Source organism: Haemaphysalis longicornis, unplaced genomic scaffold (assembly GCF_048455015.1).
Source record: "Haemaphysalis longicornis isolate Haplotype H1 unplaced genomic scaffold, Haemaphysalis longicornis Haplotype H1 scaffold_6, whole genome shotgun sequence".
NCBI lineage: Eukaryota > Metazoa > Arthropoda > Arachnida > Ixodida > Ixodidae > Haemaphysalis > Haemaphysalis longicornis.
Genome location: NW_027526407.1, coordinates 204,969,588 through 204,993,350, shown reverse-complemented (window position 1 = coordinate 204,993,350; position 23,763 = coordinate 204,969,588). Strand labels below are relative to the sequence as shown.

At 45.2% G+C, this 23,763-nt stretch overlaps 1 protein-coding gene and 1 pseudogene across 1 annotated transcript; one reads left to right on the top strand and one right to left on the bottom strand.

Moving 5' to 3' along the window:
• Positions 1-514: 514 nt before the first annotated feature.
• Positions 515-2,696, bottom strand: LOC144141310 (uncharacterized; annotated as a pseudogene).
• An 18,767-nt stretch (positions 2,697-21,463) lies between these two features.
• On the top strand, positions 21,464-23,018 carry LOC144143446 (uncharacterized). Its single transcript, XM_077675201.1, has 2 exons — positions 21,464-22,155; positions 22,430-23,018. The coding sequence occupies exons 1-2, from the start codon at positions 21,464-21,466 to the stop codon at positions 23,016-23,018; spliced, it is 1,281 nt and encodes a 426-aa protein (XP_077531327.1).
• Positions 23,019-23,763: the final 745 nt, after the last annotated feature.

Below are 23,763 nucleotides of genomic sequence, written 5' to 3'. Positions count from 1 at the left end.
CCGTCATTCTTAACCCGGGAAGGTTCTGTTTAGGTAATTGCACGATGACGCCCGATTAGAGAGACGGTAATTTCATTTTCAGTTTTTGGCTTTTATATCATTTTTTTAATTGTTTTGGCACTATTACCCTTTTATTTTTTATGCACTATTATTCAATTGAATAGGTTGACTTTTCAAATTACGCATTTTTGTGCAGATACAAGGCACATGTTATTAGGGTACCCCGCAAATGCTATAGCATAGAAAATATCGGTGTAGTAGTAAAGTTTCCGATACAATAAAAATGGCCCGCACAGACTAAACCACTGTTGCCTATAGAACCTCCCCAGCCTATGCTTGAATCGTTCTGCCCAAACTGGGCATCTTAACGTGCCCAATGTGTAATTTAACACGTTTACACACACTAAAAAGAATATTGTTGAGGTGGCAACACAAAATATTACATCTATGGCCGAACATACACGTCATCATGCCTTGAAGCGTACTTTCATTACACGCATAAAGGAAGACAAACTTCACGTAAAATTCTTTTATTGCACTGCTTGCGTGACATGCAGATGCCCCCTTCTCGAACAACAGGCGTACATGGGAAATACAACAAAACACACAAAGTAAATGTGTCCGAGCTAATAAAGGCATCGAATTTCAAGAAGCACTTTACGTAGCAGACTAATGCATGTAAAAGTTACCACTCATTCGTGACTTTTTTCCAATGGAGCAGTTGAAAAAAAACTGAACACACAGGCAACGAGCAAGATTAAAGCCCAGATGGGCTACACAGGTGGACAATGCTGATGAGACAAACGCAGAGATAACTAATGAAGGAGAAAGCAAGTAGAGAAGAATACGGCTTGCTTCACTGATGACAGTGAGAAAGCATTTTACACGTCTGCATAAGTAGTACTTTGAGCAAGGATACATACATGAACCAAAATATTGGGGAATAAATCAATAAGAAAATTCCCCAAGCCCCACTGGGTTAATTTAAATTACCCCACTGAAAATTACATGACATCAGTCGAGAACAAAAACACGTCGTGAGCAACTGACACAATGGAGAGCAACGTCTCGAGAGAAAGGTGCAATGTGAACGAAGGCACACCACTGTTCTTGGTTTTGAATGCCTTTTTCGGGCTGGTACTGAGGAACAGCAAAAGAAAATGTTAGCAGTAAAATATTTTACAGCTATTTTGAACACACTATAATGTAAATTATACAAAAAAGGCATCAATTTTCCTTTATCATCATTGTACGGCAATGAAGTTGCATAGAGTCCTTAACAAAGGCAGTCCTAAATTATGATTGAACGTACCACACCCAAGTCTTCAAGTGTCCTCACATAAAAAAAAAAATTTATCGCAGCTGCGTACGCTCTACGGTTCTAGCTGGCTGCTGAACTACTCCAAGTTTGCCGCAGCACAGGTTTTGCTTGCTGCCCCATTTACTCTGTGTTCATGCTGCTGCCTGAGGTAAATCTTTAGTCTTGTTCGGACATATTTTTCGAGAAGCAGCTTCTCTACAGTAGGCTTGTGCAAACTGCAACATCCCAAGTGCATTTTTACAGACTTCTGCAGGGCACTCAGAATGCTTGAAAATGGCTTTTTCACCTTCATGACTTCACCCATTTCAGCAAACGTTTTGAAGTTTTCTTCACAATCCATCAAAATTGTCATTACAGACATGCTTGGCTGGATCAGATTTCCAGCATTTTTCACGTACTCCTTCAACTGGATGAGGCTGCTGTATTTCCCAGGAGCACTGTCAGTCAGTACTGCTTTACAGCTTTTGCAGTTACCTATAGATTTTAAAACAGACCTCAGAAGGAAACCACCGATGTACGCTACGATGTCGCACTCTGCTTCCGTCAGTCCAATCACAAACAAGTTCTCTAACTCCTCAGCCTGCTGAATGGGGTCTTCCTCTAGCTTTTTTAAGCTTGGGTCAAGCAAGTCAGCCAGATGACTGCTGTCGTCAATGTTGTAGCTCGAAGTCTTAGGGGTGTGTACAAACTGGCTGACACAAATGGCCTTCAGTGCACATTTAACATCATACGCACTTGGAACTGGCTTCTTCAACCTCACAACTGAAAAAATATTTTCTAGGCAATCTTGGATCAACCTAGCAGTGAGGAGGTACAAGTACCCGCGCCTCGCCAGGAGCTCCTCTGACAGGCGCAGCACAACAGTTGTAGACACCAAAAGACCGGCCTGCGATGGCTTCCAGTGTGCAGTTGCTCCCATGTTCATCCGAGTGAATGTAGCACATGCCAGCTGCAATGTCCCAACTGCTTCCTGGTGCTTTGCGCGGTCAAAATGACTTAAAGCAACGATGGGGTGTCGTGATGACATCAAAGTGTACCACTTAGTGACAAGGTCAAAAAACCAGGCAGTTGCTTCAGCTTCCGGCTTCAAGATTTTGAGCTTGATTAGATAGCGAATGGCAGGAGGTGCTTCACGGAACAACTGCACTGCGATGTTTACTTTCATTTTTGCGAAATGTCCATCGCTGACATGAATGTCCGACAGCTTGTTAGCGATTTTGAGGTCATTTTTTTATCATATTCGAGAACAGCCTCAACATGTTCAAGGGTAACAGTTTTTCCTGGGATGCAATGCTCCTCTGTCGTCTCCTTCCCCAGGGTAAAACTTCCTGAGCGGAGAAGCTGCCCACGTATGTTTTTCAAAACGTGAGCAGGATCAGCCATGAAATACAGCTCCCTACCATCCAAGTGAGGGTGTGGTATAGAGCAGACAGTTTGCGAGTGCCTGTGGCTTGAAAACTCCAGCAGCTGCCACACTTTCCTGTTGGCACTTCCCATGTCACTTGTTACAACAAGAACTCTCAGGGACACCTGAAAACAAAGCGCAATTAAATGAAATATAAGCTCCTTTAAAAGGCTTCCGTCAGTAGAACGACCAGTGAAGTGGTAAGCGATGACCTGTTTCCACCTCGTGTTTAGACCTCCAATCATAAACACGAGGGCATGGTTTGCAACGTTGTCAGTTGACTCTGGAAGTGTCGTACCCCCAAAAAGGCAATCCAGAGAGCGGTCATGTTCAAACCCTTGACTAATTTCCATCTCATCCATGAAGAGGACGCAATCTTTCTCAATGTCTTCCATTGTTTCTGCCTTACGCTTTAGAACATCCAGCACTTCAGTAAGTACACCAGGCAGAAAGCGAATGTTTTGCATTCTTCGAATCAATGTCCGGTTAGATGGCAGTGGGTATGACAGAGACCTGAGCAATTCGTAGCCTGTTGTACCACATGCGTGCTTTATTTGGAGGGCTACGCGTATAGTCTGAACTGACCACTTGCGAACCCTGCCTTTTGTTGTTAGAGTCTTCGTTTGATCTGCAGCAAGAAATGTCGATGATCTTAATGCGTTCAGTTCTTGCTGAACTAACCTTAGTTTCTTGTTTAGACTAGGTACTTTTGATCTCGTCTGCTCATGCAGTTTTACCAAGTTTTTACACCTTCTGCTTAAGTCGGCGTTTTTTTTCCAGAGCTCGGAATTTTCCCGATACAACGTCGACAATGTGAGAGTTGTGCTGCCTCCAAACATAAATGCAGCTGGCATGGTTGACTGTTCTTGTGGAGGAGTGAGACCTGCATCATTTGCTACGGTGTTGGGAGGGAGCTGTTTCAGAATGGCTACGGATGAACCTGGAGTAGCGTTTGTGTCGCTTGCTAGATTGTTGGCAGACAGGTGTGGTGGAGAGGCGGCTACTGTCTCATGATGACACCCAAACTCACCAGTGCTGTCTGCGTCATTGGCTGGAGGAACAAATGGCAGGGGCACACGCACGGATGTACACTCACACCTGCACTCGGCAGCACTGTCCGCATCACTTTCTAGATTGTTTGCAGGCGGTAGAGGAAATGAGAAATCTCCCAATGCGTGAGCAAGCCTGGACTCAGGATCGCTGGTACTGATGCTTGCTGCCTTGTTGGTGGGCAAACTTGACAGCAAGTGGGCTTCTGGAGGATCACCTCTCGCGAATTCAGCAGTGTCATGAGGAAGAGCATCTGGCTGTAAAACGGCTGCTGAAATATGAGCACTCAACTGAACACCGTGCTCAAAACTCGTTATGTCGCAAGGATCCGTAGGCAGCTGTGGAATGTCTCCAGATGTGCAAACACGCTTGGTGTTAGACGAATTCGCAGGTTTCATGGCAGAAGTGCGCTTCTTCGGGGACTTCCGGTGTTTTGGAGCAGCTGGAAAAAATTAAACATACAAACATTACTACAATAACATGCTTGCCTATGCATTCTCACTCAGCAAACAGTTCCAATACTTATTTTCGCTTTGCAGACTAAAAATTACAAGCAAAATGTTATCACGCACTTTCTTGAATGGTCTGCACCACACAAAGCATATTACTATTCCTTATAGATGTTCTGAGTAAACAAAAACAAGAGCGAAATGCCGCAGTGCAATTGAGGCAATGCATTTAGATGAGTTTGTCTTTTCTCTGAATGACCCAAACTAGATTCACAAATTCAAAGGAAAATTAAATTTGTGTCCATTTTACGGCTTTATATAACGAGTTCAGATATGTTCTTACCACGATAGGGAAAGAGAGTTGGGACAGCATCCGGCCTCAGCTTTTTCAGTCCATCTTGTCGGTGCTGCTCAAAACTTGAATCTTCAAAATGTGCCTAGAACAAAAAAAGTCAATCTAAACAATAATTGAAAACCACATAATGCATTTGAATTACTCGCTCGAGAGGCAGAATGATCGCTTTCGCGCGTTTTTTATCTTTTGGAATGGAAATTGATTATGCCCTCTAATTGCAGTACGGGAATTTTTATGGGGCGGCTCGCCACAGAAATCTTTGCAGACTTTAGTGACCCCTCATACGCCGTTTGGCAGTGTTGCATGAAAGAATCAATCATATATTCCACCCCCGCACGGAATATCAGCACAAGCAACGCAGGGAACAATTGCCCGTCTACGGTAGGGGGGATTTCACAACACCTACGAGGCGAGTCTACGGTAGAGGGGGAGATTTCACAAAGCCTACGGGGGCGCCAGCCAATTTTTTCGGCGACCCGATGAATATCCAGCCCACGGCAGCTTCAAAATCGATTGCCGAACTCTGAATTGCAGCGCATTCGAAGATTTGGCAGTCGCTCAGTGACCGCTTTTGTCGCTTGGTCTCGACCAATTTTTGTCGGAGTGACGAGAATCGCGTTTTTTTTTTTTTTTTTTGTAGCAAGCGTTAACGGTCCGGGCCTTCCGATTCCGGGGATGTTTTATAACCAGGCTTAGTTTTGAACATTCACGTTTCATGCATGCGTAATCCGGCATAATCGAACCACGCAAAGCATCCACTTGCGCGCACGCTGCATTCGCACGCTAAATTGCCGCTCGGCTACGCGCAGCCGTCGCTGGAAGCCATCAAAACAGCCATGGCCTCCGCTACCGGCGCGCAACGGCGCTGCGGCGACGGAGGAGACGTTGAGGACACGACGGCGCTCGGTGAAAGCGTTGCAGGTGCATAGCACTTACATAATAGAATATAGCTGCAAGTGCGCGTGCGAAAAACATGAAGCGAGGTGCAATACTCACAGCGCAAACACGAGAAGCAGCAGTGGGCTCCCAGCGGTCCCTTTTCACTTGTACGAGCCACCGCTTTCTTCGGTTCGGGCTGGCCGGGAAGCGGAACATCCGTGTGCCTTTTCTGCAATGGTTCGTACATTGCGGAACGCAACAGCCGGGCATTTTTGGTGCTCACACAACTCCCCACACGTTCACCGAGCTGGCATGGTCACGAAAACCTTCCCGTGGTCAACAAAAGTCACCGCGAGTCACGGGCGGCAAAGACGCAGCCTTACGCACACGGCGGCAGTGAGCCGACTGGGGCACAACATGGCGCCGTATCGGCCCCGTTGCTATGGCAACGTGTGCTGGCAACGCTGCCCGACGGCGGGAGGCGGCACGAGCTGTGTCAAAGAGTGGCACCACCCTAAAAGACGAAGGCGCGGCTTATGTAGGCTCCCTAGAGAGGGGCGCTTGTCATTGCTTGCTGAAGAGCGCTGTGATATATTCTCCGAAGGGGACAGGTAATCTTCCCCTGTCTATGCAGCACTGCGTGAAGCACAAGCACACTGCAGCACAGGCACCGGCAGACTTCTACAATAAGTGACCAATTAGCTCTCCCAAGCGGCAGAACAGTGAAGGGTCAATGTATCCTGCAAATAGGTGCTTTAGCTGGAAGTGAGTCGAGCGCGGGCAAAATTCATGGAGGTTTTGCGGAATAAGCACGCAATAAAAGATGTCCATGTTCGTTGTGTGTGTCACCCCTGAACCCCTCTCTCCCGTTTCTTACGAACCGGCAAGGGTGCCGTGCCCGTGTTGACTGTACCATGCGGTTCCCACATCCCGTATGGCGGAACACCTCCCGAGGACGGTTTTGCAGTAAGAGGCATTTTCATTCTTGCGATTGGGTAATTTTGTTTTGCTGCGTTTATCCCTAGCCCAAGAGTCTAGGGAACGGTGCTATAAAATGGCAGTGCCGAGGCTCTCCGGACGCAACAACGGCAATATCTAAAAAACAGAAACGCCTCTCCGGGTTTTGGGAGAGCTCATCATTAAAGCGTCCACGTACAAGCGATGCCTCGACCTGTAAGTCAATTTCTTCAACTGATCTTACTTTACATTGTAACTGATGTCTTGTGTTGGCTGGCAATGTGCACAATTTTTCTGAAATATATGCATGTTGACTTCATGATGTTTACGCGAGTTCATAGTAATTTTGAAGTTCATTTATTTTGCCTCATTTTACTTGTTTCTATTCCACCACTTCCACGTTCTTTTGTATAAATATTGTCATTTCCTCTTCGGAGAGACATCGCCTTTCCTAACAAACTATTTCAATGGCTTTGTTCGCGCTTTCGTTTTTGTACATGCATTTTTTATTTTTCCATGACATATCGCCCGTATACATTCTTTCACAACCTGTTTTACGATGTAAGAGGTTTTTCTCACACTTGTTTGTGTTGATGGTCATGTCTCGCCCTGAATTTTTAACTTTAATGTCGTATCTTTTTGTTACACATCGCACAGCATTGTATTTATTCTTTTACTTATATTTTAAAAACTGCATTATTTTTGCCATTGCCCTGCCACCTTCCCCTAGTGGCTTTTCCACATGAGCGGTGCCATGAATGTTTGAATTAGAACTTTACAATTCTTTTCTGAACGATCGCCATCTGCGGGAGATTACAACTGCGCACGGCAAAATACAACCACAATAATCAACGTCACTAGCATAAGAGACCCGAAACGCGCTTTATAAACCCCCGAGCGGACGGTTGAACCTTAGCCCCCCCCCCCCCCCCGAAAAAAATCCTGGCTACGCGCCTGCTCACAAGGTATATTGCGTCACATTTTTTTTTGTCGCCAGTTTGATTATTAATGTGTTTATAATGACCCTTCGTATTTGTGCTTGGGCTGGCAGCAGGAAACAACTGTCATGAAAGTCAACCAGATGACCATGCGAAAGGAGCAGCGAATATTGACGGTACGTCTTTGCGATGTTTTTTTTTTCTACCATGCTATTCATGTGCTTTTCATACTCTTTTGTGCGTGCCGCGCATTTTTAGCACTCCTCGCTATTTTTTTCACCGCATTATAAAAACGACTCATACAGTGTGGATCGACTAATAATTATTTTTATCTCACTTGTTACAGAGACCCCAGAAATGGTGGCACCAGTTGGTGAGGCCCGCTCGGCAACAGACTTCAGTCAGGCAACCTCGAATTGCGGCGCCTGCGCTCCGATGGAAATGGCAAGTCACAACGACTCGCCCCCGCATGTTCGATCACTGCCGCCAAAGAGCTACAAATTCCCAAGCAACCACAGTGGAAGGTCCTGTAAATATGCATGGTTTGAGAAATTCACGTGGCTCTCGTACGACTACGAACGCGACGTCGTGTTTTGCCATTTATGTCAACTAGCCTTCAAGGAAACAGGAGAAAAAGACGTTGCAGCAGTGGAACAATGTTTTATTCGCAACGGGTTCAATAATTGGAAAAAGGGTATTGAAAAATGTCAGCGCCATGAGAAGAGCCAATTTCACTGCCTCTCCGCGAGCCGCCAACTGTCGAGAGAAAAGGGAATCCGTGTAGTGCAGTTGTTATCTCAACACAGCAGCAGACAGCAGGAGGAAGCCAGGCAGGCTCTGCGCGCAATAGTGAGTTCAGTGCGCTACCTAGGCCGTACGGGACAAGCTTTGCAAGGGCAAACCAAGGATGACGGAAATCTTCTTGACCTGCTAGATGAACGATCACAAGACGTGCCTGCTTTGAAGAAATGGCTGGAGCAGCGAGATAAATGGCTCAGCAGCGACATACAGAACGAGCTCATTGAAATCATGGCGCACACTGTGCAGCGGGACATCATCAAAGACATCAAATGCAGTCCATTTTATGGAATCATAGCTGACGGTACTACTGACATAACAGGGAATGAGCAATTCGCATTTTGTGTGCGTTGGGTAGACGGAATAACACTGGAAGTTCGCGAGGAATTTCTTGGCATGTACAATGCACCCGACAGCAGGGCTGAGACCTTGTATAAAGCCTTGAGGGACATGATTTTGCGTCTGGGCTTGGACTTCCATAACCTAAGGGGGCACTGTTTTGATGGAGCCGCGAACATGACAGGCAGATTTACTGGCGTGCAGAAAAGGATTACCGAAGCGGAACCACGGTCAATATTTGTGCACTGCAGCAACCACTGCCTAGACTTAGCACTCCAGGAGGTAGCAAGGAACTGCGGTGTCGTCGGCGACGCCATGAACATTGTAAAGGATGTTTCCAATGCAATCCTGGAATCGAAAAAGAGGAAGACTGTTTATTCAAGCGTCGTACTTCCTCCGGGTAATGATGGCGGTGAGCAGGATTGTTCCGGGCCAAGCACCCTACTGTTACCACTGTGCCCAACGAGGTGGACAGTAAGAGTAAAATCAATGGAAAGGTTCGTTGAGAACTATGAAAGGGTGCAGGCGACTTTGAAGGAACTGCTAGAAGTTCAAAGCTCTCTAAGTGACACAAGCAAGACAGCCATGAAGCGATATGAGAAGGTATTAAAGAAGTTCGAAACTTTACTAGGGATTAGCCTTTCTATAGCACTCTTTGGCCCATGCGAGCAATTAGCGAGGATTCTTCAATGCCCAGTTTACCGCGCTGCAGGAGCCAAAGAAGCAGCAGAAGTCCTTTGTGACCGCTTGGCAAAGTTACGGTCTGACGCATCATTTGACGTCCTATGGCAGCGCACAAACTCAAGGGCAAGAGAGTTAGGTCTAAAGGAACCTAGTGTGCCTAGAGTTTCGCAGCCGCCCTGAAGGCTTCAGTTTACAGACAAGCCTCGGGAGCCTGCAGCGCTTGACACCAAGTCGTCACAGAGAAAAGAGTTTTTTGCCGCTATCGATCGTATCACCAACGAGATCCGACGGCGATTCGAACAGCCTGGCATGGAGCAGCTGATTGGCCTCGAGCGCATTTTCGCCGACGCTGCTGAAGGTCGATACTTCGCGGCAGATGACCTAAATGATCTTTTAGGAGTACACGCTGCAGATTTTGACATCAGTAGGCTTTCAGCGCCACTCGTGCTTCTCCCAACGCTCCTGCGTGACGAGGGTCCGGCCGCAAGTGAACGCATTCTACAGATACTGCAGGGTAAGTCTGCAGATCTGCGAGAGATGATGGACCAGGTTGTGCGGTACCTGCAACTCGTGTTTTCTGTGCCTGCGTCAGCTGCTTCAGGAGAGCGATCTTTCAGTGCTCTGAGGCGAGTAAAAACATTCTTACGCAATCGAATGACGCAGAGGAGGCTGACACACCTTCTTCTGCTCCACGTGCACAAGAAGAGAGCGGCGGAACTTCAATTGGATGCCGTTATGAGAGAGTTTGTGTGTAGAACGGCAGAACGAACCTCAACCTTCGGCCGCCTTTGAGAGCCTCCCCTGCCCTGTCCCTCCCGTGCCAGCCATGAAGCTCGTCTATCAGCGCTAATAGCTTTGTAACTATAGTGTCTACTTTCTTGTTTATTGTACCATTTCTGGAGTTTCGCCCGTTCAAATTTACTTCACTGCAGGAGCGAATGCTGAAATATTAAAAAACATGTTTTTCCAGCTTTCGAACCCGTTTCATCATTTGCGCAGTCTGCGCAAGCATTCCTTACTTCTGAAACTATTTTAAGTGTATACTAATGCAGAATAAACGAGGATACAAACATGTGAAATAAATACGAATAAATTTAAACAAAAAATAATAGACGTCAATAAAATTATACCAATTAATAAAATAATGAAATAAAAATGTATAAAATGGCCAAATATGAGAAATAAAAAGAAAACAAAACATACAAAGCCGACAAATGAGATCAAGAAGCTTGCGGGTATAAATTGGTCGCAGTTATGGGAGAAGCGTTGCCCTGCAGTGGGCGTAGACAAGCTGATGATGATGATGATGATGCAAAATACGGCAGTACTTGCCCCCCCACTCCTAAAATAGTTCCGGAGTGCCTGGAAACCAAAGTAAGTAACAATACTATCATGAAGAAAAGTAGGGTTAGACGCTCAGCAGAGTAAACCTTTCTTCTTCTCAAGGGTTCCCGGACAGTTTATCTAACGCCGTTTTATCGAAAACCTGCCAGTTTTATTGAACGCCGTTTTATCGAATGCCGTGTTATCGAACCACCTACGGCCGTTTTATCGAAAGTGGGATTTCGCTAAGTTCGAGGTCCTTTTCAGTGTTTATTTGGTCGAGTTGGGAGTAACCAAATTCGGAGATATTTTTCTACGATCATGTATTTGCTGTGCATTACACAAAATAAGACTCAAATACAATCTGGAATGTTTTGTGCGGTTTTGTTGTTTTCGACCACCGTTTTTTCTTCGCACGATTGTTGATAGGGTTCAAGGGCGTAAGCTCGATTTCTGTATTATTACCAAACTAGTGCATAAAGACCACCCAAACCATGCTTATGTATCAGGTGTGTATAAGTTTATTAGGCTAATATCAATCTCTAGAGGGCCCGGTGCAAACGAAACAATAATTTTGTATATTTTGACCATCCTCTGGTCTGTGCTTATTCGACGTTATAATATTATCTGATAGCCTTGTCGTTACAATGAGCACGCTTGGTAAGCTACGCACTAACTGTACGGAATTCGTAGAGAATCCTTCCTAACCCACAAAAGGAAAACAGGGGATACTAAATAGTATCTCTGTGACAAGTTTTATTGTGGAGACGTGAAATCAACGATAAAAGTACATAAACAATATTCTGCTCGACGTAAGAACCCTGATCAGTTTTTTAAGTTGTGGGCAACAGCTCAGAGGAAGTCGCTGGTCGCCATATGTCGCCGATTTCCTCAGAGACGCATCAGCTTTTCTTCCCTCAGTCGAAGTGCCTTCTTCGGCATCCCTGCTTGCTGGTCGCGTAAGCATGCCTCCAGTCGGTCGCTCGTTGCCGCCTCTTCGCGCTGCAGCGTGCACAAGAAGCGCCAGAAGCCGGGGTGGGCAGCACCGACAACCTTCAAGACACGGCTGTGCCACCCCTCGGTAGCATTGTTCCCACGAGGTTGTCCTTCTACGAAGAGGTGGTCAACAGACCAGAGGTCAGGGGGAAACCGTGTTGGCGCCCGGGTGACGATGCCGCAAGGAAGTTGGCGCGGTTTTCCTACCTCGTAGTTCTTCTCGAACCATTCCAAGAGGCCTGACGCTGATGGTGGGAAGTTCGTTTTTATTTTATCATGCCCATGAGAAAGTGAAAAAGAAAAGAGTAAGCTTTTTGCGACCCACATTATAACTGGTGACGTTACTTACACTACGGATCATGTGGGGCGGCAGGAACGCCAAAGCGCACAATTGACGCACGTTGCTTGAAAAGTAGCCATCGCTTGCGTATAAGCTTTGGAGGCCGACTTTCTGCATTGTCCTGAAAACATTCTGCGACAAGTGGAAAAAACATCCATGGTGTGCGCTGTCCTTGAAAATTCGCCTTGAAGCGCTGATTGCCGCCGCTTCAAAATCCGTGATTACGAAGCCTGGTGAGAGAACAAATCCGTGGTGGCTGGCAGCTTCGACGAGTACCTAAGTGCATTAAAATGCGGAAAAGTAATTAACAACATAAGACCTAAGCAGCCGAGAGTATAGAAAATAATGAAAGAGTGGGAGGTACTCAATCTGAATAAATGAGTGTAGGCTTCCTCAGTCTTCGACGACATCAGAGCGTATGCGAATGGGAACGAAACCGCCCGGTCACCAATTTTCTTTACACCATAAAAGGTGTAAAGCTGGTAAAACAGTCTCGGCACTGTTTTAAATGTTCCGTCACAGAGCATGGTAGGGGACTGAAACAAGCAAAAAAAAGTTGAAAACCATAAAAGCAAGTGCAAGTGCAAGAGAACTGGTACATACGTCTGCAAGGTCATTCAGCCCCCCAGAAGTCACGAAAAGAAGGAGCCGCGTTCCGTCAGTGGAGACCGCATCATAATGCAAAAAGGTCTTGTGGCCGATCATTTTAAATGTATCCGGAACCGCTAGAGTGCTCAAATCAGCAGGCTCGGGAGGAACGTGTGCGGCGCGAGCACGGCCTATCACTTTCCGCAGTGTGTCTGGGCATCCCAGAGATTGGCGTCCTTCCGCTGACATTGAGGTGGAAACATTCTGAAAAACACAAACAACATTAGTTACATCTAACAGAGCACAGTATAAAGACTGTTACCTGAATAATTCGCACTGGAGGAGCTGCAGAAGCCACGGCCCTGCTTTTGATGGTTTCTTTGGCCCGTAACACCTCGGCCCTCGTAGCGTCCGGAAGATGGTTGTGTTCCTTTCGTCCTTTCTCGGTGTGCTCACCTCTCAGTTCGCCGTCGTATAGGGTCACCATCCGACCGCCACACTCTTTTTAACGCTCACATTTCCTGTAATACCTGGCGTTCACCTTCTTGTCCACAATATAGCCGTACCCATCAGCACAGAGCTTTTCCTTTCCACGTACAATTTTCCTAAGCTCCATTTGAACTCGCAGCGTTGGTGCCAACTAGATTTTTACTAGATTGTGCTACAAAAATCCCAACATATATACCCTGCCCAACCCTGCATGGTGGCGTGGTCCGGAGCCTTGTCCTTCCCCAATAAGTCTGGCCAAGTAGTTTGTTCGTGATTCCGACCGTGACCATCTTGGTATGGTTTAAAGAACTATGTGGTCAAACCAAGCAGTACGCCTGATTACATTCAATCCTGTCCAGACATCTGCCCTCCCAATCTACCAGAATCTGAACATTATTCCGCTCACATACTCACTACAGTTAAAGGATTTCGAGTCGCTAGATCCAACGCGTCAGTAGATCCAACGAGTCATTACATCCATTTGTGGATCTACTGACTCGGTGGATCTAGTGACGCGTTGGATCAAGTGACTTGGTTGGATCTACTGACCCGTTGGATCTAGTGACGCATTGGATCTAATGACTCGGATGGATGTACCGACCCTTTGGATCTTATGACTCGTTGGATCTGGTGACTCGGTTGCGTGGGAGCGACAGGAGGGTAGTTGGGGCAGAAAACTTTTTCCCCCACTGCCTACCCTTCCCGCTTTTCAAAATGAACAAAAGGGTGCCCCTCAGCTTACTGCTTGGGTAGCGGGTATGCTTTCTAGGGGAACGAGCCCACTCGTCACAAGCCCACTCGTCACCGGAAAACTCGTCGTAGGCCAACTCGTCACACCGGCCTTTTCGTACAGTGCCATCTCGAGATAGGAACTCTCCTGCAAGGCGCCTTTTCGTCGCATGGATTTCGTTACACCGCGGCCGTGTGAACAAAATTCTAGAAGCCCTGACCGGAAAGTGGCGTTTAAAGCCGGTCTGAGGCTGGTTTCTACAATGGTAAATTCGTTACGGCTGTTTAGTAGGGCGTGCCTAGGTCTGTGTGAGCAGCAGGTGTGCATAAAGAGCTGTTTTTTTATTTCTTTTGCTGTGGAAGGGGGAGGGGGGGGGAGAGTTCAGCACTTCTGCAAGTGCTGATTGTCAGGGGTGGTGAGGTGGTGTACGTCCGTATTTTCGTGCGTATAACCTGCCCTTGCATACAACGAGCACCCCCACTTTCATTCTGCGAATAAAAAAAAAAATAAAAATTGGCGAAGCTTGCACTAACTTGCGCAAGGCTTGAACCATAGCTAAGCTGGAGGATTTCTTTCTATGTAAACACTGAAGGACACACCACCAGGCATTGCATTAGGTTTGAAATTGTTTATTTGTTGATTTGATTGATTGTGGGGTTTTAACGCGCCGATGCTACACAAGTGACGAGGTGCACCGAAGTGGAGGGCTCCGAAATCATTTTGACCACCTGGGATGTTTAATATGCATGTGTCGAAATCTCGAACACACGGACGTTTTCGCTTTTTGCCTCCCATCAGCAAAGCGTCCGCCGCGGCCGGGAACCGAACGCGCTTCCTTGGGCTCAAGAGTACAGCGTCATATCCAGCTGCGCCACAGCGGGGAGCAATTGTTTTTTTTTTAATAATAATAATATTCATTTCACTGCACTGAATACATATTCGGGCCAGCCCAAGCCAAAAAAATATTGTGGGGCCTTTTGTTAACCTGTTCCGTTGTCGCTTTTCACGGTGGTGGTAGTAGTCATCGTCGGGCGGCACCCCCCCCCCCCGGCTCGCTCGCAAATACCAAGATGTCAACGATCGCATCGCAAGAATCCTGGCTGATCACGACGGCTGAGCCACAGTCAATACGCTTCGGAATATTGCCCGCAACATCCGCTTCCGGTACTGATGAAGTGAACAGCGTCGCAACTAAGCGTTGAAGGCACCTACGTACACAACGAGACAACAGTGCAATAGTACAAAAAGTACAACAGTACAAAGAGAGTGCAAAAAACATTTTTTTATTCCTTGTACAACCTGTTCACTGCGTCATTTATAACAATTTGTTTACTTTTTTGCGTGCCATGTAATGCAAATTTGCAGGCTATTATCATTTTAATATACCGTATGATTTCCCTAACTTCCTGCGTTAAAAAACTTTGAAAGAACACTTGCTCGCCTACATCATTTTGAAATGGGCGACGTATATATAGCAGGCGGAAACATCGCTTTAGAAAACGAGCTCGTAATGCGAGTTTTCCGTGTGACGAATATTCCGGTGATACGAGAATTCCTCGCACGAAATGCCCTGTGACGAGTTGGCATTCCTGACCAGTTTACCTGTGAGCTTTCTAGCGCTGCACGTCTTTACTTATTCTTTTTCCACAGCTCGCGGTGAGTTCGTAAGTGCACACAACACTTTCAAAAGAAAGGGGTAAAGTCTTTTCAGACTAACCACGCTGCGAACACTCGGCTATCAGTCAGGGAGTAAGAAAAATAAAAAAATAGGAAAAGGGAGCGCAGCGACCACTGCAGATTAGTCACGGGAAAGTGCGTATGCTACTGTGACGTTCATATGAAAGGTACACGTGCCGGAGGTTGCGGGGGGACCGCGGGACGGGGATATTTTGTGCACAAGTTCTCCGAAAGCCTGACTTTGGGTGGGGGAGGAGGGGGGTGGTGCTTTACTGCTAGTTTTAGTTCGCCGTGGCAGCCGCTAGGAGGACCGGTTCTGGAAAGATTTATTTAACCTTATAACGAGGAGCCCTTGGTTTTCTCTCTCTTTTTTTTTACATTTTCAGATATAATTATAATTTTCACCACTTAGGTTAGTTTTCGGTGTCCCAACTTTTTTCTGTTCGTTAGGTTGTGTTAGATACGTTTACGTTAGGCTACTTTAGGGGAAGGCGAAGCAGTGCCAGACTACGGCGCCTAGTATATTCTAGGCACTACAGCCCTACCGGGCGTTTTTCGTCAAAACAACGCCTGTGGGCGTCGCTTTAGTGGGGGCTTATAATACCATCGGACGGCATATAGACACAGCCTCTTATAAATTCACTCTACTTCCTTGAAACAATTTTTCGTGTAATTATTTGTTGAGAATCGTTCCTCGGTGACGTTTTGTTCTTTTTTTTCGCCATCTCCGATTGCACTGGAAAAAACATGTATTGATCCTGCAGTAAAGTCTGCTTGCTGACTTCAGACGTGGCCTACGTCGTCTTCTTGACCTCAACCACGGCCGGAGCCCCGCTAGCCGAATTCCCGGTCCGCCGGACTCCTGATCTATGTCTCTGAAGCTGGGGCTTCATACGCGCGGCCCGCGGACCGCACGCGGACCTCGGACCTTTTGATTCGAACCTATTTATTACAAATGTTCTTGTTCGCAATCCTGCAGTATTTTAGGCCAGGGGATGGTTATGCGGCATTGCCAAAAACGACTGTTTATTTGTTGAATATTTGGTGGAATATTTGAACCTTTCGGAAGCTTCGCTTTAAAAACGCAGAAAGCCAGAACGAACAACTTCAGCTGCGGTACGCACAGTTGGTAGCAAAATGCGAAACCTTCGTATAAAAATTGACCATCAGTCCTGTTCAGCTGCTGGACAGCGAAGCTGTTAGATACTAATGAAAATGATGTTACGAAAGGAGTTACAAAAGTGCTTTGAATTGCAATTTAGCAATACAGTTGACTCGTATTAATACGACATGAGGACCTCAAAAAGCTTCGAATTAACACTGCTTTCAAATAAACAGAATCCCGCCATGGTGGCTCAGTGGCCAAGGCATTGTGCTGCTGGGCCCAAGGACGCGGGTTCGATTCCCGGCCGCGGCGTCCACTTTTCCGATGGAAGCGAAAACGCCGGTCGAGATTTCGGCGCACGTTAAAGATTTCCATGTGGTCTAATTTATTCCGGAGCCCTCCACTACGGCACGCCTCATCGCCTGCGAAGCGTCGGCGCGTTAAACCTCACAATCAATCAATCAATCAATCAATCAATCAATCAATCAATCAATCAATCAATCAATCAATCAATCAATCAATCAATCAATCAATCAATCAATCAATCAATCAATCAATGAAACAGGAAGTACCATGAAAGCATTGCCATTACTACGCTACACGTGTTCCTTCTGGGTTTTGGTCGGAACCTCGACTTTCCTCGCAAATTCAAGCGCACGACATTGTTTGTGCTGAGTGTTAGGACTCATCGCTATAGTTGGAGCTTGAAGCGTCCAGCACGCAATCTGCTTACACGGAGTTCTGTGCAGCAAAGGACGTACAAAGAACGTAGGGCTGCGTACGTTGGCGCGAGTTTCAACGGAACTGGCTGCGCGCGGCCGCAGTTGCCTAAGCGCCGACATAACACGGTGCACGGTGGTGTTTTGGCGCCGAAAAATTTGAATTTCATCGAGAAATGACGGCCGCACGTATGTTTTTGTTCAAAATATCTTCCAGTTAACCGACATAATTGGTTTTGGCTTCGAATTATCGGGCAATTTTTTCATTGAATTGCACGTATAATTGCCGAGACCAGCTAGAACATCACTTCAAGTTAACCGAAAATTCTAATTAGGCTTCTTTTAACTATGGAGAGCAGATATCATCTTGTTTGTGATCGTATTGATCGGACGTAGTTCGAACGAGCCCAAGGAACACAATACGATTGTTATTTGCGATTTAAGCTATTTCTCAGTTCAATACAGTAATTAAATATGAAATGGCTGCAATTTTATTCTAACAGACAAACATGAGGTTGCCTGTTTTACGTTGTTTTTGAGGCGCTAATGGAATTTCTTAGGAGCAGTGGTTTTACGTTCGTTCTATGAAAAGTGCGACTGGTAAATTACCCGTAATATTGCCTAAGCTAAAACACCTCACGATCACCCACCTCAGAAGTCAGACTTCATTTATTTGTTTCGCGGTCTGCTTACCAAAACAAGAGTTACAGCCATTTTCTGTAACCATTCTCATCCGGTAGATGTTCATATGTTTACAACCAAAGGGAACTCCTCACTGACGCTTATCATTTCACTGTGGACCACCTAATTTCGACAAGTAAATGAACTCGCCGTGACGAAAGATCTGTCGGGCGGCACCATAATTTTTCCCCAGATGTCTACGCTTGGTTTAAAGCTACAGCAGTTTCCCGAATAAGTTGGGGCTCTGTCGCAAAGCGTAATCTGCTGAACGATCCTGCTGACATGACAGGGCAACATAGAAATGCACACGAGTGAGCGACTTACACCTGCACTGTAAAAACATAACTTCATTGCCACCTACTCGCAAAAAACGGGTATAACAAATAGTTGAATAAAGGAAGACCAGGTGCAGCTTTCCGGCTTACTGCAATTTTTTCAGGTGTGATTACTATAAAGTTATTCAGCGCAGTTCAATGACTTCGCACAACCAATGATGGGGCAGAAGCTTGCTTTGTGCGCAGTTTCAAGTTTATAACTTTGTTCTCCAAGGCTTCATGGCCTTTGAAATATCCCTTTTAAGTGTATGAGTAGTAATTTTTGATATTTAATGACATGCAAACTATTCGAATTTTCATATCCAAGTCCACTGCTTGGTCAGTGCGAAATATCTCTTTTTCTTGTGAATTAACTAGGTTCCCGTCCAGTTACATTTTTCAGCAGGAAAGCTGGGGAGGAATCAATAGTAACAGAGTGATTGTTCGTTTACATTTCGTCTTGCTCGCCAACTGGAGGTTGAGGTGGCTTTGCACTTTCCGGGGCACTTCTCGTTGCCAAAGTAAAATGAGGGCCATGAAGACGAAGTTTGCAGTATGACAACGAAATTTATGCACGCATTTGTGCAAGACGGTAAAACAGGGGTAAGCATTCGTATTGACGACCTGGGATCAAATCCCTGTTCGGCGACTCTGATAGCGCAAAGCACCGTACACAAAAGTACCGGAATACTGAAATATACGTCCACTCGTCGGGAAGGATTTTTCCCTTTCACCCTCGCGTCTCTTATCCCTCGGTCGCCAACGTCGCCCGCTTCGGCGCGTTCTTGGAAAACTGTGCATTGAGCTCCTGAATGGGTTCAGTTCAGTTCAGTTCAGTTCAGTTCAGTTTATTATTCGTTCAAAATAACAAAGTTCACAGTCAGTAGTATGCAGACGAGGGTCCCAAAGTCGGGCGACTGCAGCGGGACCCTCGGTTAATAATAACATTCAAAAGATTAATTATACAGCAAGCAAAATTACATAACGAAAGTGAATAGTGAAAGTACTAGAAAACAACAACAAACATATCAGCATCCTCAATGCGACAAAGCGCATAGTAATCAGTTACACAAACAGACATAAGTATGTCATAAGAGAGAAAACCTAAATTTACAAACATTTTCTAATTACGGGCACACTTTAACATCAGAACTAATTATTGTTGTCAACCTGGTTATACAAGATGAAGTTTTTAAGTTCATGTTTGAATGCATGCAAAGAAGATGATGATTTTAGAGTATAGGGCAAGCTATTCCATAATTTAATCACCGTGAAGGAAGATGTCGTTTTGCCATAGTTGGTGTTACATTTAGGTAAAAGAAAGTTGTGATTGTGGGCGAACCTAGTGCTATTGGTGTTAGTGAGTAATCTAGGATCGATTAAATCCAACGCAAGCTGTTTGTTAAGCTGTTTAAATAACATTATGGTTAAGTGAAAGTGAAACAAGCCAGACACAGTAAGAATGCAGTTAGCCTGAAGGAGTGCAGTAGCATTAGAATAAAATGAACTGTTGGTAATAATGCGTATGGCCTGATTCTGAATGTGCTGTACGGACGAAAGATGGGTGTTATATGTATTTCCCCAAGACGTAATGCCATAGGTGATGTGACTATGTATAAAGGCAAAGTATAAAGACAATAGGGCTTCAAGTGAAAAAAATGGACGAGATTTGATGAGTATTCGTATACCAAATGCTGTTTTTTGTTTAACGTAAAGAATGTGATTAGTGAACTTCAAATAAGGGTCGAATTTTATGCCCAGAAAACACACACAGTCAGATGCAGGGATGAAATGATGGTCAATAGACACTTGTGGTATAAAAGGTAGCACTTGTTGAGAAGTTTTAAAAACCATGAACTGAGTTTTGAGTGGATTTAAAATAAGGTTGTTTAAACGACACCATTCAACAACATTAGCTAGTTGCTTGTTCAACAGATTGATCGGAGTAGGTAATGATTTATGCGAAATGGAAATAGTTGTATCATCAGCGTAAAGAATAACTTTGGAATCATCAAGGCAGTCAGGAAAATCATTAATATAGATACAAAACAGTAAGGGCCCAAGAATAGAACCCTGTGGTACCCCTTGAATAAATATTTTACGGTTAGAATTAACGCCCCCTATGCACACTGATTGTTCGCGATTAAGTAGGTAATCTTTGATGAAGGTTAAGGAAGGACCAGTGATACCCAAGGATTCTAATTTGCTAAATAAAATATTATGACTAATAGTATCAAAGGCTTTCGTAAAATCCAGAAAGACAGACCCTACTAAATTACCGTTGTCGATGGAAGTTTTCAAGAAATCGGTTAATGATACCAAAGCTGAATTCGTAGAACTACCAGCACGGAAACCGAATTGACAAGGCTTTAGCAATTTAAATTTGTTGAGGTACTTGTTAATACGTTTCAAATATAATTTTTCAATAAGTTTACCAATGGAAGGCAAAATAGAAATAGGGCGATAGTTACGGACATCTGTCGTATCACCTTTTTTGTGTACCGGGATCAGTTTAGCTTTTTTTAGTGAGCTCGGAAATGTACCACGTTTAAAAATGACATTAATTATATTACTTAATAGTTCTGAAATAACTGGAGCACCAAGCTTTAAATGAAACGCCGATATATTGTCAAGTCCAGCGCTACAGTTTCTTAGACTTAGGATTGTAGAATTGACTTCATCGGAGGTTACAGGAAAAAGAAAGAATGATTGGGAACGGCGAGTAAGGGGGTACGAAGATACATTGGGCCTATCATTGTATATTTCATGGAAGTAATCACTAAAAGCTTCGGCTATGTCAGATGACTCAGTACAGAATTGCTCTTTATACCTAATTTTATCAATTATATTACTAACCTGGGGTCTGTTTAAAAAGGCATTGAAAAGTTTCCATTTTTTCTTTGGGTCATTTTTTGACTTAGAGAGTTCTTTTTCATAATAAAGTCGTTTCGATTGTTTCAAAAGTTTATTCAACATATTACTGTATTTTTTATACCTAAGTCTCATACCCCAGTCAAACGTGCCTATTTAAGTGCACTTACGCCAAGTGCCCTCGGGATTTCCGAATGACACTTTGGCTGCGCGCTGCTAAACGGTGAAATAAAGTGTGTTCGGCCGTGATGACAGTGACGATAGCCGACGTAAAGATTTTGTTAAATATAGCAAAATAAGCGTGAAGTATTGAAAACTTGTCTTTTTATTACTTTAAAAAACGGAATTAATACTTTAATTGCGTATCAACCGAAAAAAATATACGTTTTTCTAAACCAGAATTGCGTAAACAGCCAAGACTAGTACGTAGCATATCCAAAGCAGACCGTACAAAAATGGCTGAAAACAACAGTGCCAACGCCGACGACAGTGAGTGGAAGCGCGTTCTTGCTGCCTATATGTGCGTCCGAGCCCAGCGCTTGCGCGGAGAGCTAGAATTTGAAGTGGAAATAGAGTCGCACATGGCAATATCAAAAGATATTGAAGAGCGTATTTGTGCGAACAACTTTGTCATCGCCACAGTGGCGGCTGAAAGTCTGCCTCGATCAAGAATTACCTTCCAGCGAAATGAGCGGTGGTTCGAAGAAACCTTGCCACACTTGGGTGACCAGCACTTCAAGGAAGCTTTCCGAGTAACACCAGTTACGTTCAGGTACTTTGTGGAGTCCTGTCGGTCTTCCCTGGAGCGCCAGACGACAGTGATGAAAGACCCTATCTCCGTCGAAAAGCGCGTGGCCGTGGGCCTTTATCGCCTCTGTTCTACTGCTGAGGACAGGACGATCGCCCACCTGTTCGGCATCGGACGATCAACTGTGAATGTGCTCTTCAGGGAGTTTTGTGCTGTTGTCATCACAATCCTTGAGGACGACTGGGTGGGGATGGTTCCTCCGGATGGGATGGCCGCGCACATGCGTGAATTTCACGCAGTCACGGGCTTCCCCCAAGCAGTTGGTGCCCTGGACGGGTGCCACTTTCCTGTTTCGCCTCCAAAAGAATCAGCCACTGACTACTACAACTACAAGGGGTGGTAGGTTCTACTGTTCTGTTCTGTTCATTTCATGTAAGCCATCCTATGTAACACGAATTTGCCTGTATTGCCAATCCAAAGTAAATAGCAGCGAAATGACACTAAACGGCTGCATGTTTCTAAATTCAATTGCATGCAAGCCATCCTGTGCAAGCCGAATAAGTCTGTATTGCCAATATAAAATAACTAACCATTTTCGGTTTGGTGAAAGGATTGTCTAAGCAATAATGTTTATTGACTTGAATGTTCGAAACAGCATTGTTTTTCCTTGCAGGTACAGTATGATACTACTTGCCCTGGTTGACCACCGCTACCGATTCCGGTATGTCAACGTTGGTAGCCCAGGTGGATGCCATGATGCTGGTGTGTACGGCGCTTCGAACCTGTGCAGAACCGTGGAGAGTGAGGACTTTAGCTCCCCGGTTGCTCTTATGGGTGGCACTGAGGTACCATCCATTATTTTGTGTGACCGAGCATTCCCACTTGGTGCGCACTTACAGAAGCCGTACGCGCATGCTGCCAGTGACTCGAAAGAGGCGACGTACAACCATAATTTGTCGAAAACAAGGCGCATTGTAGAAAATGCATTCGGCCGGCTGAAGGCACGGTTCCGCTTCATAATGAAGCGCATGGAATGTCGCCTGGCACATTCCAAACAGGCTATCAAAGCCGCGTGCATTCTGCACAACGTGTGCGAGTCCCTGAAGGACAGCGTAGAGCAGCGGTGGGAAAGCGAGGCACGTGCGCTGGATGCTCTCTATGCACAGCCCACTCGTACTACGCAGGCGGCTAGTCAGAGGGGGCATCAAGTACGGGACGCCCTTGCCAATTACTTTTGGAGGCAGGCTGGGCAGACTGCATAAGCCCATGCGACTTCTAAAGAAATTGAAAAGCACATTTGAACAAGCACGCCTTTCGTGTGCAGCTTAGGTTAGCTATGTGATAAAAGATGCTTGTTCCCTGTTGTAGACTTATTTCTTCAATGTTCCAACGTCGAGAGAAATCCTGGGCCTGATTTTAGTTCTTTTCCAGCCCAAAAACAATATTTTTCCCTGTTATTTTTTTCCACTCACTGCCAAACAATTGAATGACATTGATAGTAATATTGAAACAACTTGCATCTATGAATTTTACAAATTCATCTCTGACTCACCAGCAATGTTTGCATGTGAAGCCTTTTCCATGTCATTTGAATTTCATTGTTCTGTGCGATGACCAGCATTTTACGTTGATTTTGTTGTTTTACCATGTATCCCACTCTGCTATGGCACCATGTTGGGGCTAGCAGTATTGCTAAGTAAATAAAAAAAGTGCAATCCTAAGCATCTGTTCTAGTGTACAAGCGGTGCATTATCGCTTATTAATCACTTTGAGATGAATTTTTGTTCTTGGTAATAAACTGGTCGCAGAAAGAAGCACGCATCGTCCTCTTGATCTCATTTTGTCCAACTGATTGAATGTCACCTTTTTTTCCGGTTCACTTCACCAATTACAAACGCATGCAAGATTCTACCAAAGTTTTGTTCTTTCTCAGAAAAACAGCAGTTGCAGGTGGGAGTGAAGCTTACTAACTAGCGTAACGTTGAGGGTTGATTAACTCTTAGTATA

Coding starts and splice junctions, on each gene's coding strand:
- LOC144143446 (XM_077675201.1), top strand. CDS start 21,464: ATGGCTGAAAACAACAGTGCCAACGCCGACGACAGTGAGTGGAAGCGC. Junction 22,156..22,429: donor TACTACAACTACAAGGGGTG/GTAGGTTCTACT, acceptor TTTTCCTTGCAG/GTACAGTATGATACTACTTG.